General features: G+C 37.4%; 1 protein-coding gene across 5 annotated transcripts in view; it reads left to right on the top strand.

The window, feature by feature from the left end:
* Positions 1 to 15,394, top strand: part of celsr1a (cadherin EGF LAG seven-pass G-type receptor 1a) — a 116,747-nt gene that overhangs the window by 36,937 nt on the left and 64,416 nt on the right. For all 5 annotated transcript variants that reach the window (XM_067427177.1, XM_067427178.1, XM_067427176.1 and 2 more), the window contains exons 2-3: positions 12,163 to 12,801; positions 14,513 to 14,735. In XM_067427177.1, the coding sequence (XP_067283278.1) occupies positions 12,163 to 12,801; positions 14,513 to 14,735 (862 nt within the window). The remainder of the gene's footprint in view (positions 1 to 12,162; positions 12,802 to 14,512; positions 14,736 to 15,394) is intronic.

The following is a 15,394-nucleotide window of genomic DNA, read 5'->3' as shown; positions in this document are numbered from 1 at the left end:
AAAATGTATTTATCAAACAAACATTTTTATTTATTTGTCATCCACCCGTGATTGATTGGAATATATATATATATATATATATATATATATATATATATATATATATATATATATATATATGTGTGTATTATTATTATTATTATTATTTTATTTTTTTTTTTACTTGGCCCGCCTGAACAGTGGATATAAGCGTCAACTGCACACACATACACGCCTGCCCCCTTCAAATATCAAGTCAAGAGAGTGAACAACGCAGATCAAGAAAGGAATATTATTTAACTATTTTAGATTCACCAGCCTGCCGACAGGCTTACGTTTTGGTAGCCCGTCTGGAAAACAAATAGACTTTGCGACATAACATATCTGTATAACATAACATATCTGAGTCTGATCCCGAATAGCAATGAACCAACAAATAAAGGATTCTCCAGCCTGTGACAGCATGCAAAGGTATTTTCTGTTATAGACACGTACACATAATCAAAACAATCTGTAACAATGCAATACTATCACATATAAAAAAACATGTTTTACTCATATAAGTGTGTTGCACCATTCCTGTCGAATCCTTCTTGACTTGTGTTTTGTTTATAAATGATTCCGGAGAGAAATGAAGCAAACAAACGTCCACTCATTCCTAATGTTAATATCTGAAGAGTCTATCTTCGGCATGTTTATTGCTCCATAGTGCAATCCGTTTAGCTCAGTGATGATCTATATATAGATCAGTGGTTTAACTCCACGAGTCGGTGGGCGGGGCTATAGAAGCAGGTGTACATATGTATCTGTTGAGGCGGCTTTTCGCTGTTCTATTACATTATTGATAAATATATATTTGAGAGCTCTTGTTTACTGGGCCTGGTGTCAATAAAAGCTTTTCTTTGACTAACAAGGAAGTTTTCAGCTATGAAAACTTACAGGATATTCTTATATCATGATGGACTTTTATATATCAAAGGTTCAAGGGAAAGCTGATTTCTCAATTCATCACCCCTTTAAACACAGGGCCAGGCAATGTCAAATTAGAGTTGTGCACATAATAAGTAAATCTAAAAATAAATAAAAAATCTTTAGTCAAAAAGCACATCTGGAGAATATATGTGAAATATATGTGTTATTTGGATTGGGTCTGTTGTTCAACCCTCATTAGATGAAGATTGCATGTCACTTGCCATTAAACTTTTACTAATTTAATAGAAAATGAACATGACACTCTCTTTTAACTCAATAAAGATGGCATTTCCCACTCCCAGTCCGTCCAAACCTTTTTCACTAATGCACAAAGAGCAGCACTGTGCGCCACTATCTTGATGTGATCTACTGTCCTGAGGAACAGCTCAGTAAGCACATTTTGTCAATAATGACACAGGGAAAGATGAGGAATCTAGAAGCGATCAAACTATTAGTTCTTTAAACAGAGCCATTAAACATTGTCTGCCTGTTCAACAGTATCTTTCCTCTTCTCATGCTAAAAGACAAGAGCAATGAAGATCAAGTTGTCTGTATCTTTGTTTTATTTGTGGCGGGAAAATGAGAAATGGAAAGTGAATTGTAAAAATTGAGGTGCTGCTTTGATTGTCTTTTTTGGGAATGAGTAAAGTTACTCCATGAGAAATACTTATCCAAAGGGTTTTGTCATGTTGTCATAACATGCTGAACATGTTGAAAACAAACAGGCAACCTAAGAACAGGTTGGTGCAGTGTACCAAAAGTATAATGAGCCTGTTTCAAAGAGACACCGGCTACTGAAAACACACTCCAGTAGTCTATCAGACTACAAATACATAAAAAAAAGATGAAATACTGAAAATGTATTTCTAAGTTACTAAATCAGCTTCAGTAGTCTGAAAGCTGAGAACTACTGCAAATTACTTTTTGTTGTCCAAACGTTAGAATAAGTAATAAAATCCATAATGGGAAATACATTTTAGTAGTCTGCAGGTAACTACTGAATATCCATGTCAGTAGTCTGAACACTAGACTAACTGATGGAAATCCATTTTAGTCTGAACATTAGACTAACTAATGAAAAGTAGTCAGATAAGTGAGGTGAGCAACACTTTACGCTTTGCCACCTACTCGCGCGCAGTCGTTACCAAGCAACGGGGTAAACAGCTGCTGCTTGAATGATCCAAATGCACCCCATTTCGGACCCAAATAATATAATATGAACACAGTCCAGTGGGGGCAGGGGATTGGGGGAGCAATCGAACTCGGGTTCGGTCCAGGGAATCGAACCAATTGTGAAAGCACCCTAACTGATGAAAATCCATTTTAGTCTGAACACTAGACTGATGAAAATCCATTTTAGTTAGTAGTCTGAACAGTAGACTAACTGATGAAAATCTATTTCAGTAGTCTTAACACTAGACTAACTGAAAAAAAAATCAATTTTAGTCAGTAGTCTAAACAATAGACTAACTGATAAAGTCATTTTAGTCAGTAGTCTGAATACTAGACTAACTGATGAATATCCATTTTAGTCAGTAGTCTGAACACTTGACTAACTGATGAAAATCTATTTCAGTAGTCTGAACAATAGACTAACTGATGTATATTAATTTTAGTCGGTATTCTGAACACTAGACTAAGGGATGAATATCAATTTTAGTCAGTAATCTGAACACTAGACTAACTGAAGAAAATCATTTTCAGTAGTCTGAACACGAGAGTAACTGATGGAAATCTATTTCAGTAGTCTGAACACTAGACTAACTGATGAAAATCCATTTTAGTCAGTAGTCTGAATAATAGACTAACTGATGAAAATCCATTTTAGTAGTCTGAACACTAGACTAACTGATGAAAATCCATTTTGAACAGTAGTCTGAATAATAGGCTAACTGGTTAATATCCATTTTAGTCAGTTGTCTGAATACTAGACTAACTGATGAAAATCTATTTTAGTAGCAGTTCATAACATCCAGTTTGAGATTTCACAGTAGACATTGAGTCTACTTTGATCAACCCACCCCTGCACTCCAGGACTGATCCCACTGTAGCCAGGTCTGTTTTGTAATCCCACCTGTTACAGGCTAGAGAGATGTACTTCTGCAGTCTGCCCACCTCCCCCCTCTTCTCCGGGCTGAATAAAGCCTTTTGTGTGCGTGCAGTCCTTCTCTGAGAACCGACTAATCCCAGCAAGCCAAAAAGAGGCATGCATCTCTTTCAGTGGAGAGTGGGACAGGAAAAGACACCATGACTCCAGCTACCCTCACTGTGTAGAGGATGTTGAGTTGGACAAGTCTAGCTTTGGCAGCAGCGTGCCCCTACTGTCACCCACTCTTGATATACAAACAAGAGAGTTTTCAAAGTCAACATGAAGCACTCTCTCAAAACTCAAGTGCGCTCTCTGGGAACAAAGCCTGCTCGTGACTACTGTAGGTGCATACACTACATTCTGGCTCATCATCTCTTTCCTTCATTATCTATCTCTCATCCCTCTCTCCTCAGAGCTGTCATAGCAGACATCTACACCCAGGCGCCCTTATCGCTGTCGGATTACCCTGATATGGTAGCTCACTGCGGGTCTTGAATGTTTAGGGAGATTGACAGTAACATACTTTTGTTATATAATATACTGTATTCAATTTGATCCAAATGAACAATGAAGTTGCACCATTGTGCAGTATGTTGTAGTAATTTTCGTCCACTAGAATTGTTCCACTTGTTAAACAGTTAACACCCTGGTAGACAACATTACGAAATACAATGCTTAATTTATGAAATACATATAGCAAAATTTCTGTGTGCGGAGTGAATCAGTTTTTACTGGAAACTTGTTCGTAAACAAAAATGTTATCTTAAAATGTAATAATTTTAAAGTGTACAAAATTTAAATTGCTACATTTTAAAATTGTTTGTGAAATTGTTCTTATGTAAATTGTTGCAGAATTTAGAGCTAATTTCTGCATAAATCACTTAGTACATAGAATGTAGTTAGTGCAGAAAAAACGGAGAACAAACTTCTGTGTAAATTGCTCCAAAAACCCAGCCTGATCTGCCGGCGATTTGATTTTGCCCTGCAACTCAGTCTGGAATCCTGTACATTCATTTCTACAGCTTCTGTTACACTTTTGCGGGGATCAATCACAGACTGGTTAATCCACCTGCCGTGTTATTGGTGGGTTTAACACGATGACTGATAGAGAAACGATGGTTCGTTGTCCGTTGATCACGCCTCTTGTGGTCTGATTGGTTGAAGGACTATCCAATTGCATACAGAGTCATTTGAATTATGTCCGTTGATCACACCTCTTGTGCAGTAGAAAATATAGAGCAGACTCCCCAGACAAATGCTCAATATTAAGCTTGGTCTGGTGATAGCCAGACAACCAAAAATTCATTCTCATGTAAGTATTCAGAATGAATTGTTCATAAAACAATACGTATTTTTTTCTTAATAAACAAATGCAGACTTTTTTTGTGTGTAAATTGTTTGTAAACCCATTCTTACACATGTATGTGTGTAAATAGTTTCAGAATGAATGTAGAAAGCTTGCCTGGATGCCAGCCGAATTTAGCCCCGCCCACAATTTTTTTAGGACGGGCATTTCGGTCTGGCATCGCTCCATAGAGGAGTGATTATCTCCGAACAGAAACTGTTCGGACCAATGAGATCATCAAGACGGGCTTTAGATGATGACAGACAGATGACCAACAGTAACGTAATCATCACGTCATCAAAGGGGCTTGGATTCTATTTACTCGAATCCTAAACGGAGATCTTGTTTGTATATGAATTTACCTTCACAATTTCTCTCAAAGATGATGATCATGTTGGGTAAGTACTCTGTGTATCATTCAATTCTTTTATTTTTTTACAACACCGGCAAAGATCGTCTATTCCAGCGCACGTGCAGACAGGGTTGCCAAGTTTTTACAACAAAATCCGCCAACTACTAGCCCTAAACAATAGCTTCTCGGGGGGTTCTCCGGGGGAAAAATGGTGTTTGGGGGGTAAATTGTGTGTTTTTTTGGCAAGGTTGCCTGCTAAAATTCGCACTCATGGGTCTATATATCACATAATAGTCGCTTCAACCCTTAGACATAGAAAACCACCGCGGAAAAAAACGGACTTGGCAACACAGTGCAGTTGAGCTCTGTCTGTTGACATTTGACAATGCGTCGCTTCGTTGCTCTGATTGGTTGTAGGTCTGTCCAATTGATGTCTTGCCTGGTTCGGTTGAAACACGCCCCATAATCACAGCCCAATGGAGAAGTTTCAGATTCATATTCTGACTAGAATTGAGTATGACCACGTCAGGCTAGTAGAAAGCAGAACAAATTTCGATTTGAAATACTTATTTCAGAATAAATGCAGAATAAAGACTTTCTTTGTAGACTGTTTATAAAACTCTTTTTACATAAATTGGTAATGCAGAATGCTAATAACATTTCTGTGTATGTTGTTCATTAAACCATAGCTTAACATTTATATTTACAGATTTTATTTTTTGTGGCCCAATAAACAGACTCTAATTGTGTCACCCACATCTGCTTTTTATCATATTAAATATACCATCTTCTCCGACAATTGCCCGTAGAACATTGACATGGATATGCTCCGTTCAGTAATTGTTGAATACTTCGAGATGAGTCTCCACCAAAAATCAATAGCCTCATGATTGTCAATGCATTACAAACTAAACGCTCATCCCCCCCTCTGCCCCATCTGTTGGTTTTGAAGCCAGAGTAGGTGGTTATGATGTCAGCGAGTTGTAATTTCGTTTTACCCATTCATTACGCCTGGTCCCATCTGGCCGATGGAAAGACTGGGTACATCTGACAATGTCTTGCACTCATATTCCCTGCAGTGAGGGCCAAAGGGGTTCAGAGACGGGGTAAGGTGTGAAATTGGAGGTTTTGTATGTGTGTGAGAGTGTGAGTTAGAAGGAACCACCCAAACACAACAACCACAAACATGTTTGAACATGGCCCTCAAAACCTTGCATAAAATGGACCTCATCCGTCTAACCCTTTGTCAACAAACGCTTGGCAATGACAAGTGAAGTCCTTATCACAAAAACTGATTAATTACTCTTGACAAAGAAAATTACAGCCACATTTCTGCATCAAGGTTGGTTCCTTGAAGGCCAAGAATGTTTTATCCCCTCTCTCAGTGTCATTCTTAAGGTTAATCAATGACTCTGAGGCGTGTTTTTTATTTAAAACACATTACTGTGAAAAGTGTCAGAGTCTAATTCAAGGTTTTATACCGCTGAGAACTCTTTGCCACCTACTACGCCTAGCAACAGTCCCAACTGTACGTCTCTCCAAGGGACTTAAAGTAAAAAAGGCCATTTAGACTGTAGTTTAAGACCAGGGATGCACAATGTTAATCTAGTAATATTGGCATTTTCTTTATACTTCATTGAATTCAACCTGATCAATATTTGGCTTTTTGTCATTTCCCAAAGCTCCAGAGTGATTTGTTTGCCAGCAGTGCGTGTAGAAACAGATGCAGGTGTTTAGATCAGTCTGAGGGCCCCGTATGGAGATCACCGTCAGCAGAGCGCATTTCACCTGTTCACACCTGCATCCGGACGGATCTTACATGTCACCCCCCAACAGCTGTGTCCATTCTCAGTTTTCTGGAAATCACTGTTTTATTGGCAACTGTTTCATATTAATGAAATTAATTCACATTACAGGAAAGAGTCAATTTTGTTTGTCTGTAATTAGATTAGATCATTCGGGTAGATTATTCCTTGGGACAATAGATACACTATAAAAATATATGAAAAAAAAATAATATATATTTTACCTTGTTGTCTTAAAATTTTGAGTTCATTGAAATTAAAAATTTGAGTTAACACAATGAACATTTTTTGATAATCGACAACCTTTACTCAAATACTATTTAACGATTTTTTAAGTATATTGAGTAATTGCGTGGGTTTTATTTGTGATGACGAAGTGAAACATGGCGAATTGTGCTATTTCCATGACTTATCACATTTTTTATGTGGTTCAGATACAATAATATTTTTAGTTTCTATTTATTAAACCGATTTCCTTCATTGTATCAACTCAAATGTTTAATTTCAATAAACTCAAAATTTTAAGGCAACCATGTTATTTACTTTTTTAAGTTGAACCAACAAAAAGGAAATTACATTCTTGTGTTACAGAGAAATGTGGCAATAGTTATTTAGATTATTATCCATTTAAAACCATTCTTCAGGTCAGTAATTAAGAGTACTTGATTACTTTACAGTATTTTTTTCAAGCTCAACTCTATACTTATTTAATAAATAGTTATAATAAATAAATACATTAAAAATCTTTTTTTTTTTTTTTTTTTTTTTTCTTCTAGACTGTATACCAACAATTTTGGAACTTGGTATTTTAGCATTTCTCAGGTTGCAGCTTCTTTAGGACAAAATGCTTGTGGTATCTTTTATGTTATTTTTGATCAAATCTCAGAGTATCAGTGCCACCAAAATCCTATAAGGTTTACTGTCGTATGCCTACACGTATTAAATCTTGACTTTTAAGTATATATATATATATATATATATATATATATATATATATATATATATATATATATATATATATATATATATATATATATATATTACATATATTACATATATAAATATTTTTTATTTTTTATTTATATATAAAGATTTCATACTCCAGGGTCCTCAGCAATTCACACCCCTAGTATGTGTGTGTCTATTTATTAAAGGAAGTCAATAGAAAGTTACATGGTTTTTCCTAACCGTACCTAAAGCAGGTCAGTTGTAGAGTTGTAGAAATGGGAGGGATTCATGGGCATGTGTTATTGGCTCAGTGGGCGGCACCTTTGCTTCCTTTGTTATGATTCAAACATTTGAACTTGAAGGAGGGCCGTAGAAGTCTGACTGTCACATTGGCACACAAACTGATTTTCATTGGCTCCTAAAGATATGCACCTCACCTACAACAGCCCCTCATTTAATGAATTGCCCTGTCAGCATCTAGGAATGAAGAATGCAATGTTTTTGTTTACTTGCATGTATAATTTAAGAAATGGATGGCAATAGAAATATAATTGATTTTAAACTATTTTAACCACAAATCAAGTAGAGCTGTTTAGCCATTTTGCTTGTCTCATCTTGCATACCAGTTGTTTAGTCATCCTTTGCCAACAAAAGGAACACTGATTTCATGCCAGCCCACCCCTGACAGACTCTTAAATACACTGGACTGCCCCTCTGTCCTGTTCGTGTCAGATCACGGACCGAACGTTTTGTATAATGACAGGGAACGCTAATGGCAGAGTTCGTTATTCCATGTTCTCCACATAATTACATTAGTCAGCTTGAGTTACATGATACGCTGCTTTGAGAGGAAGAAACCCTTGTCAATCATTGTGACAGCTGGAATATCTGTGGCTTCCATCCAATACCCCTGATAAGATAGTGTAAGGCTTATCGCAGACTTAACAACTTCAAGTTAAACATCACCGTACACCACACTAACATACAAATGAAATTAATGTTGTTTATCTGCATAAGTGTGTAATAATAAATGTTATCATACAGTTTGTTGCAGCCTCATAAAGTTATAATGACACTTTTAGGTCATAAACTAATCTGTTTTTTTATTATTATTATTTGTGTCTTGATTAATTATGTGCTAATAGAGTGGTAAAGGTATGATGTCACTTTGTAAGCCAACCAGCAGTTAGCATTACGCTGGTTCTCTGTTTTTCCCATTGACTTTTGGATTATTGCTATAAAAAAAAGCTCTGCGATCTACAATAGTTTATAATACTTGCACATTTTGTCCATCAAGATAATTATCACAGATGAACACAACGTTTATGAATTTTGAAGTCTAAATGCAGTCAAAGCTCAAGATAAGCTATAAACAAACTACACCATGGTATTATTACACACATGAATTCAACATCACCATCACTAAGCTTCCGACGACTCTTCCTGTTTTTATCTAAAAACATTTTGACAGAAAGTTTGAGTTTGAGTTGAGTTTATAAAAGCACAATTATAAACATAAGATTACGTTTAATCTCCTCAGCCTCTGTAGTCCCATTTAGCCAAAGTTTGCAAAAGTCCTATTTTTCCAAAACACATGATAGCTTAAAAGAAATATTCAAGAGTGGGGTAATACTGATGTATTTTATGTCATAGAATAAAACGTGAAAGTGTCTTGAGCTTGCACCACACCTTTTGCTATATAACCAAAATCCCATTCAAAAAATCCATTGACTTCAGGACGAGGGAACCGGAAGTGCTAAAATTCTAACTCGCTTTTGGCCTACAAAGTGATGTCATACCTGCACCATTCTATGATTCTTAACACACTTAAAACACTTTTAAAAAGAGCAATTGTAAGTTTTAGTTATACGTTGTACTTTATTTTAATAATCTTTTGTCATGCCTTAAAAAAGTGCCTTGATTTGAATATGTTGGCCAGCATATTAAAGCCCTTGATTATAATTTTAACTGTAGTGTTTAATATTACATTTAAAGTTTATATATTTTAAATAGAGCCTACTAAATTGCTACTTCATCATTACAAATGTGTAATTACAAATATAGTTAAATACATAGAAAGCATATAAAATTCAGTAGGAATGACATTAAAATATTGTTTAGGTTAGATACTACATTTGGCAGCACACTTTCCATATTTCAAAGGCAATAGAATTAAATAGGAAATTATATATATATATATATATATATATATATATATATATATATATATATATATATATATATATATATATATATATATATATATATATATATATATATATATATATATATATATATATATATAATTTTTTTTAAATCATTATACACTTTTATTCATCATACAGTATGAATAAGTGTCCAAAAACATTAAATACACGTTACATTTCACATAAAATTTTCATTTAAGTATATTTTATTTATGTAATATTATGTTACTATAAAACACTTATTCTATTTAAGTATTGCATTGTAATAAGTAAAATGAACTTTTTTTTTGTATGTTAAAGTGTATGTTGTTAAAGTATGTAAGTGTTTATTTACAAGGGTTAACAGAGTTCATTTAATCCATGAGAGGGACATTAGGGCGGTTTGCATGACAACAGCCTTTGCCTGGTTACTGACAGCAACACAACTTTACTTTACATTGAAACTAAGTGAACAGCTGACAGACTAAATATAAACCGCACTGCAATGTCAGGTGGAAAACTCATAAGAAAAAATCAAGAAAACACATTCTGTCTTACTTTGGTCTCAATGAGTGGGTTAAAGTAAGAAGACACACTTTCTTTAGAAGAGATCTAGTTCTTCTAATTCATTACTTTATTTGAAATTTCTGGGTAATTTGGAATCAAAACAAGAGTTGATGTCTGGAATAATAAAGCGTTTAAAAACACATTTCCCTATCCTGAGAGAAAAGACCTATCCATTAGATCCATCATTCATCTCAAAACAGCACAAAAACTGGATATGACATTTCTGTTTTGTTGGGCTGGGTGCCAGCAGACATTTTCATTAGCATCCTTCCCTGTTGATAAAATGATGTTCTCTGGGCCTACAATAAATGTCTTTAGTTTGCACTTAAGGAACATAAAGATAAAGAATGACAAGAGAGATAAAGAGCAGTAAGGATTTTTTTCTTTCTTATGTGTGTGCAAATGCACCTTTAAAAATATGTCAGTTTATATATTTAATGAACAAGAAAAACAGGCACAATCGAAAATAACTATTACAGATCCACCCATAGTTACTTTGAAATTATTAAAGGGGTTTAAAATAGGTTTTTTGCTCTTTTTCTTGCTATCTACTGTAACAAATGTAAAACTTCACCCAGAAGGATGTCAACCAAGCTCTTTCATTTGTTGCTTATTTTAAATGTGAAAGCCAAAAGAGGATGACCACAAATCTGATACATTATCAAAATCCAGTACTGATAACTAGAAATAAAGTGTATATTAGAAACAGCTTGTTATTGGTGAACACATTGTATCAGGTTAGGCCTGCTCTTTGATGTCAAAGCAATGTGCTTATGTCATCCTGTGCAGCATTAGTGGACCGAACACAGTGCAATACATACCAGAGTTGGGAATGTGACCCATTTGCTGGGAATGGCTACTGACGTGCACCCCCTTCTTGTGAGATTTATGGCTGTGATATAATTTAGAGACACATAACTCAACTCAAAGACACATGAGACCTCCATATTTGAAAGGTCTTAGCCACATTGTTTTGCCGGGGGTATTAATTGGATATACCACCTGTTCTGCAGTTGTTCCCTTAGCAAAACAGAACAGCCAGCGTAGTACTTGTGGGAGCTTCCTGTCAAATCCATTCTATTCACAGGAAAATAGTGAGATTGTGATCAGATATTGTGATGCAATTTAAGATTGCTTTAATGAGATCCGGACTGGGCAGTCAATTACACCAGGCAGCTATCTAATGTAATGCTGTGTTGATTGTTCAATATTCCGTTTGTTAAATTTCTACACTTAGTGCAGAATAAACAGTGGAAACATTCCTTGGTTATAAAGATCTTGAGCAACATGAGGTTGAGTAAATGATTTTCATTTTAAGGTATATCCCTTTTGGACAAAGGCTTTGGAACTTTGACAGTTTTACAGTGCCATGTAGTAAGAAAAATAAGAAAATAAAGTTTGCTGTTATATAACTCAACCCAAACCCTCGGTGACAAGCATGAAATCAGCAATATGGAAGCTACTATTGTATTCTGTAAATGTATACATGCTAAATGTTGTCATTCAGTGTGAAGCTCCGTAGTTAAGGTCACGCACAATCCCATAATAAGCATTCCAATCCGTTTTGTACTTTTGTGGAAGAAAGCATTTAAAGTGTTTTACGGTTGTCAAGTCTCCATCAATTCTGAGGTTTTTACAGCATTAGTTTAAACAGAGAAAACGAGTTTTTGTCCTGAAGCGAGACACTAGGATGATCTGTCTAATTGTGGTGCAACTTTGTAGTAATCCTGTCTGTTAACATGCTTTCTTTTCCAACCCAAAACAGTATTCAGACTTTTTCAGGGTAAGAAGAGTATACTGATATCTTTCGGAAACAGCTGACTTCCAGCTGAAACATTCCAAAAGACTAGAAGCAGGTTGTGTTTTCATGGAATGTAAAACTGAATTATAAACGGTTGGTTGTTTCTATCCCTTTTTAGATGGTATCCACCAAGTGACGGCCTGCTGTACTCTCCGTGTGACCATCATCACTGACGAGATGCTAACGAACAGCATCACGGTCCGTCTGGAGAACATGTCCCAGGAACGCTTCCTATCCCCGCTGCTCTCTCTATTTGCCGAAGGTGTGGCAGCAGTCCTCTCAACTAGCCGCGATGGAGTTTTCGTCTTCAACGTCCAGAACGACACGGATGTCAGCGGCAACATCCTCAATGTCACCTTCTCCGCCTTGCTTCCTGGAGGAGCTCCGGATCGCTACTTCCCTTCGGAAGAACTTCAGGAGCAAATCTACCTGAACCGAACTCTGTTACGGAAAATCTCCAGCCAAAGTGTCCTTCCGTTTGATGACAACATCTGCCTGCGGGAACCTTGCGAAAACTACATGAAATGTGTCTCTGTCTTAAAGTTCGACAGCTCTCCACCTTTCATTGCTTCTGACACTGTTCTCTTCAGACCAATCCATCCCATTAATGGCCTGCGCTGCCGTTGTCCGGCTGGCTTTACCGGCGACTACTGTGAGACCGAGATTGACCTGTGCTACTCAGGGCCATGCCGCAACAATGGGCGCTGCCGCAGTCGAGAAGGAGGGTACACCTGCGAGTGTCTAGAGGACTTCACAGGTGAGTGCCAAACATGTTATGGCACACTGCATTTGTGTGTTTTGTCTGTACACTTGCAGGAATATGTGGTAGAGTGGTTTGTGGTTAGGGAGCGGTATTTTGTCAGGAGCTGAAGGAATGCTGCCCTGGAGAACATAAGGTTCAAACTGTCAGTCATTTGGGGTAAACCACAAATAGTGAAACCACTGCCTTCAGAACCAAAAGTCAGGATGTCCATGTCACAGGTGGACAAACAAGAGGAATGATTTGTCCACCTGTGAGGGACTTATTGAGCAAAGATCAGATAGGCCATACCATGTCAAATAATGCTTTGTGTCTTAAATAACGAATATAACATAAAAGACTGTGATGACTTTATCTGATCAATCTCCAATTCGGAGGCTTCTCTGTCATTCCTACCCACCTCCCCCTTTTTATCAAGGCCAATTACCCTTCTAATCACCTCCTTCAGTGCTTTGAAGGTCACAGTTCAACTCCAGGTATTCTGCATCCATTATGATGGCGATGACAGCCTGCCTCTCAACATCTATCCCCTTTCTGGCTTTCTCACATTAGAGGGAAACAGATCTGTCTATTTCCCTCCAAGAGAAAGATTATCCCAAGGAAATCAGGGGTCATTACAGGCACAGGGACTGCCATCCTGTTCCCCCGCCACACATAAACACCCTTTGTCCAGATCTTGTCTGGATAATGGCTGATATATAACACTGCATGAGTTGTGTGTCCATCTTCGGTAGGGGAATTGGTGGTGCCATAGAGGAACTTTTGGATTGTCAAGTGCTTCCGTATGGAAAGCTGAGACTAAGTCAGGACTCAAACTTTGATTTAAGGCCAGTATAGCAGGGCTCTTCAGCTCCAGTCCTGGATGGTCTTTGTACTTCAGAGTAGTACCAATTCCAATTTAACACACCTGACTGTAATTTGAAGCAATTCTGAACACCTTGATTAGCTTGTTGGGGTGTATTTGGATTAGGTCAAAACTCAGCAGGAGTCTCACTGGCCCTCCAGAACAAGAGCTGAAGAGTCTTGCAGTATAGTGTCAGATCAGTGAAGATGTTTTCTCACTAAAGCTGCATTTCCACCTAAATTAATCAAATAAATTTGTCCTAGGAACTATATCCCCCAGACCTGTTGCTGTCTGCATTTCCATCTTGGTCTAAAGTACCATGAAGATTAGTCTAGTGATGGTTGCAGGACTGCGCACAACTTTCCAGTTCCTACTGAAACTCGCCGTCTGTCCATCGGTCATTTTTTTTAAACTCCATTGTTGATTCAAATGGCAAACAACTCTTACTGCACGCATAGCAACAGACTTTTAAAAATGGCGCTTGAAATAAAATGCTGTGTGAACTCAGCCATAAAATTCAGCGGCCAAGTCCCACCCCCAAAAGTTTCTGAACTTTGAAAAAGATCTACATCACAAGCAAGGACTTTCTGAAGGGGAATTTTTTACCCGGAACTTCATTTAAACCCTGGTCTCTGTGGTCGAAACACACCGAGTACCACACCAAAGTCCCTAGTTCCTGCGGTGGAAACACGGTTTAAGACACTGTTTGCAGTTCAGTTATAGAAGCTTAGGCTACTTTCCTCTGTAACAATTTACCTTGCGCTACAGTGATCAAAAATGTCAAAAGGTTGAATCAGTGTTCAGATACTTTTAATACTTTATAGGTTCTCTACGAGTTTACAAACTTCTCATTATTCTCTGTAGGTGAGAACTGTGAAGTAGATGCCCGCTCTGGCCGCTGTGTCCCCGGGGTATGCAAAAATGGAGGCGAGTGTGTCAACCTGCTAGTGGGTGGCTTCACGTGCAACTGCCCTTCTGGAGAGTATGAAAAACCTTTCTGTGAGATGACAACCCGCAGCTTTCCCGGACAGTCCTTTATTACCTTTCGAGGCCTGAGACAGAGATTCCACTTCACTGTGTCCTTCATGTAAGTACTGGGTTACATTTGACAAGAAAATTGCTTATGACCTCAGTGTCATGCCCCTATTTATCTTCTTGTTACACTGACACGTATGCCCAAAGCTTTGCATGCTGTAAAGTGTAATTTGTTGAAGAGGTTGTATAAGGAGCCCTTTAGCTCTGTCTGGCTATTTGACATGCCTGGACTCATCTTCTGGGTCATACACTGATAATTCTAATGTCAAGATCAAATCATTTTGTTTAGCTGTTGAGTTTTAAAGCTAGAAAGATGTGGATACTTTGTAAATTATGCCTTATCTGATATATTAATCAACAAATGTTGTAATAGGGTCACCAGAGTAATATTTGGGCTCCCGTGCTGTGTAAAAACAGGATGGGCTACGTGTTGAGAGAGCACTATCAGTGTTTTTCTTTATTTGTATCATTTTCCTGTGGAGCAGCTGGTCTCTGACTCTTCTGCCCTCTGTGCCACGGCCCAGGCATGATAGAGGTGGGATGTGCCGCCCAAGGCAGGGAAACCACTTCCTGTTTCTGGACCACTGGACTTACGTTTACTTCCTCTCTGATTTTTTTATTTTCCTTCCTTGATTAGTAGATGTTATTTCTTCTGTCTGGCTGAGGGGTTTCTCGTAGCTCAACTTGTTTGAGGAAATAAGTGCAATCAAA

This window comes from Pseudorasbora parva, chromosome 20 (assembly GCF_024679245.1).
Source record: "Pseudorasbora parva isolate DD20220531a chromosome 20, ASM2467924v1, whole genome shotgun sequence".
Taxonomy (NCBI): domain Eukaryota; kingdom Metazoa; phylum Chordata; class Actinopteri; order Cypriniformes; family Gobionidae; genus Pseudorasbora; species Pseudorasbora parva.
The sequence above is the reverse complement of the archived record's forward strand: the minus strand, read 5'-3'. Positions and strand labels throughout refer to the sequence as shown.